This window comes from Aptenodytes forsteri, unplaced genomic scaffold (assembly GCF_000699145.1).
Source record: "Aptenodytes forsteri isolate BGI_AS27 unplaced genomic scaffold, ASM69914v1 Scaffold484, whole genome shotgun sequence".
Taxonomy (NCBI): domain Eukaryota; kingdom Metazoa; phylum Chordata; class Aves; order Sphenisciformes; family Spheniscidae; genus Aptenodytes; species Aptenodytes forsteri.
In genome coordinates this window covers 42494-45860 of record NW_008795374.1, presented here as the reverse complement: position 1 = coordinate 45860, position 3367 = coordinate 42494, and the positions used below count along the sequence as shown (strand labels likewise).

At 63.1% G+C, this 3367-nt stretch overlaps 1 protein-coding gene across 1 annotated transcript in view; it reads right to left on the bottom strand.

The window, feature by feature from the left end:
* LOC103899950 (fructose-bisphosphate aldolase) overlaps positions 1 to 3367 on the bottom strand; it is a gene marked incomplete at its 5' end in the record, with an annotated part of 17189 nt that overhangs the window by 1385 nt on the left and 12437 nt on the right. The window contains 3 exons of the mRNA XM_019472399.1: positions 667 to 856; positions 1752 to 1878; positions 3127 to 3337. Of these exons, the coding sequence (XP_019327944.1) occupies positions 667 to 856; positions 1752 to 1878; positions 3127 to 3337 (528 nt within the window). The remainder of the gene's footprint in view (positions 1 to 666; positions 857 to 1751; positions 1879 to 3126; positions 3338 to 3367) is intronic.

Below are 3367 nucleotides of genomic sequence, written 5' to 3'. Positions count from 1 at the left end.
CCCCCATTCCCCCCCCACCTGTCCCAGCACATCTTTGCATGTACTTAGCATGTTCTTAGCATGTTGAGACTCACCTGTGACAGGAGCTGGCGGCCAACCCCATGATGGGGGTGGTCCCATTCAAGTGTCACTCGCCGCCCACTGGTGTCTCCCCACCCTGTGTCCCTTCGCCCCTCACTCTCCCACACTTTAGCATGTTCTTAGCATGTGCTTAGCATGTCAAGACTCCCACCGTCAACCCCAGACCAACCAAACGAGGAGGACGCTCCCATTCCACTGCCACCAGCAGCCCTCCACCGCGTTCCCCCTCCCCGCCCCCTTGCCCCACGTCCCCTTAGCGTGTGCTTAGCGTGTGCTTGCTGTGCGGCTGACCTGTAGCAGTAGTTGGGAGCAGACCAGACAGTGAGGACGGTCTCGTTGAAGTGCCACTTGTAGCCCTCCATGACGAGCTGGTGAGCCCGGCAGATCATGTCGATGTCATTGGACGCGTTGAACTGGGCCACCACGTCGCTGCCGAACAGGTACCCGGCACCCCGCGGGGACACGCCCCAGCCCGTCGTGTCTGCCGACACACCACACGCGTTTGCTGGCGGAGGGGCGGGCCCCGGACAGCTTGCCCCACGTCCCCTTAGCGTGTGCTTAGCGTGTGCTTGGTGTGCGGCTGACCTGTAGCAGTAGTTGGGAGCAGACCAGACAGTGAGGACGGTCTCGTTGAAGTGCCACTTGTAGCCCTCCATGACGAGCTGGTGAGCCCGGCAGATCATGTCGATGTCATTGGACGCGTTGAACTGGGCCACCACGTCGCTGCCGAACAGGTACCCGGCACCCCGCGGGGACACGCCCCAGCCCGTCGTGTCTGCCGACACACCACACGCGTGTCACGGGGGTGGGGCGGGACACGGACGGGCTGCTGGTGCAGGCCACGCGTGTGTCACATGGAGCCACGCGGGCCAGCGCAGGGTGTGTGGTAGGAACATGTGACACACGTATCACATGTATCTACACGTGTCACATGGAGCAGCCCGTGTGGCTGCGGGGTCACACGTGTGTCACGTGGGGCAGCCCCATGTGACTCAAAAGGTCACACGTGCCACACTGAGCCACACGGGCCAAGTTGGTGTGCACGTGGGAGGACACGTGACCCACGCGTGGCCACGTCACATGGAGTGGCCCAATGTGGCCGTGGGGTCACGCGTGTCACACACACCAGCCTGGCGTGGCTGTAGGGTCACGTGTGTCACATGGAGCCACATGGGCCAGATGGGGGGTGGGGACACGTGACCCACATGTGTCCACATGTGTCATGCGGAGCATGGGGTCACATGCGTGCCTCATGGACCAACCCAGCGTGGCTGGGGGCAGTCACACGTGTGTCACCCGGAGCCACAGAGGCCAGGTTGGTGTGTATGTGGGAGAACACGTGACCCACACGCGTGTTGTGTGTCACATGGACTAGCCCAACGTGGCCATGGGGTCACACACGTCATGTGGACCAGCTTGGCGTGGCTGCGGGGGGGTGTCACACGCCTGTCACCCGGACCCACATGCCCCAATCCGGCACCTCTACGTGACGACACACAACACTCACACGTCACCCCCAGGTGACGGAGCCACCCCGATGGTGGCAGGGAGGCCACGGGGCGCAACGCGGGACGTGACACGGGGGCAGCTGTCCTCTCCCCGCCCTAGTGGGCGGGGCTGCAGGGCAGGACACGCACCGACATGGGCTGACACACGTGTGCGGGGCCTACCCTCGGGGTCGGACCAGAGGAGGTCGCACATGGGGCCATCGTGGGGCACCTCCTGCTTGCGGTCGATGGTGCGGATCTGGTCCAGCGTCTGGATGGAGGGCGAGAGGCCCCCGTGCACGCAGAAGATCTGCGGGAACACGCGTGCGCTTAGCATGCGGGGGGCGTGAGCGATGCCCACCCTCCCCACCCCCCTGCGAGGCTGGAGGGGCCCCAGGGGAGACAAGGCCCCCACGCAGCCCCGGGGGCTGTCCCACACTCTTATATGTGCTTAGCATGTCCTTAGCATGTCCAAGCATGTCCTTAAGGTATCCCAACATCCTCATCGTGCCGTCCATGATGGCAACGAGGCTGCAGAGAGCAACGCTGCTGGCGCAGCCCCCCCCCAAACAGACCTTCCTACAGCCGCACACGTGCTTAGCGTGCCCTAGCATGTCACTAACGTGTCCTAGCACGTGCTCAACGTATCCCAGCGTGCTCATCCTGCTGTCACGATGGCAACGGGGCTGCGGAGAGCAAAGCCACCAGTGCACCCCACCAACATGCAGCCCCCAATGCGTCCCCATGCCTTAGTGTGTGCTTAGCGTGACCTTAACGTACCCTAGCATGTCATTAACGTGGCCTAGCACGTGCTCAGCATACCCCAGTGTGCTCATCGTGCCACCCACGACAGCAATAAAGCTGAGAAAAACAAAGCCCCCCCCCCACACAGCCCCCGATGCCTCCCCATACCCTTGCGTGTGCTTAGCATGTCCTTAACGTGTGCTTAGCACATACTAACACATCCCAGCATGCTTACGCCGCCAGCTACGATGGTAATGACACTGTAGAGAGCGAAGCTGCTGGCACAGCTCGCCGAAACAGATCTTCCTACGCCCACGTGTGCTTCGCATGACCTTAGCGTGTCCTAGCACGTTGTTAACACGTGCTTAGCATGCCCTAACATACCCCACCGTGCTCACAAGGCGTTCCACGAGGGCAATGAGACCGCAGGGAGCAAAGCTGCTGCCATAACCTCCCCGCAGGGAGCCCCAGCTGCCTCCCCACACCTGTGTGTGCTTGGCGTGACCTTAGCCTGCCCTAAGCACGTCCTAACGTACCTCCGCGTGTCCCAGCATGCTCATCGTGCCACCCATGACGGCAACGACGCTGCAGAGGGCAAAGCTGCTGGCGAAGCCCCCGTAAACAAACCTTCCTGCACGCTTGCGTGCCCTTAGCATGTGCTTAGCATGTCCCAGGGAACCCCAGCGCGCTCACAGAGCATTCCCCGGGAGCGACCCTGCCGGTGCAGCCCCGCCACACGCAGCCCCGCCACACGCAGCCCCCTCACACCCTTGCGTGCCCTTAGCGTGTGCGTAGCCCGTGCAGGCACGCCGACCTTGCCGTCGATGATGGCGGAGAGGCTGAGGTAGTCGAAGATCTCGGTGCAGTAACGCCAGACGGTGACGGAGCCGTACTTGCGCAAGCACTCGTCGTAGAAGCCGTAGACCTGGGTAATCTGCCGGCTCTCGTGGTTCCCCCGGATCAGCGTGATGCGGTCCGGGTAGCGAACCTGCCACGCCCAAACGCCTGGGTCCCCGCCCGGACGCCTGGGTGCCCCCGTGGCGCAGCCCGGCCGC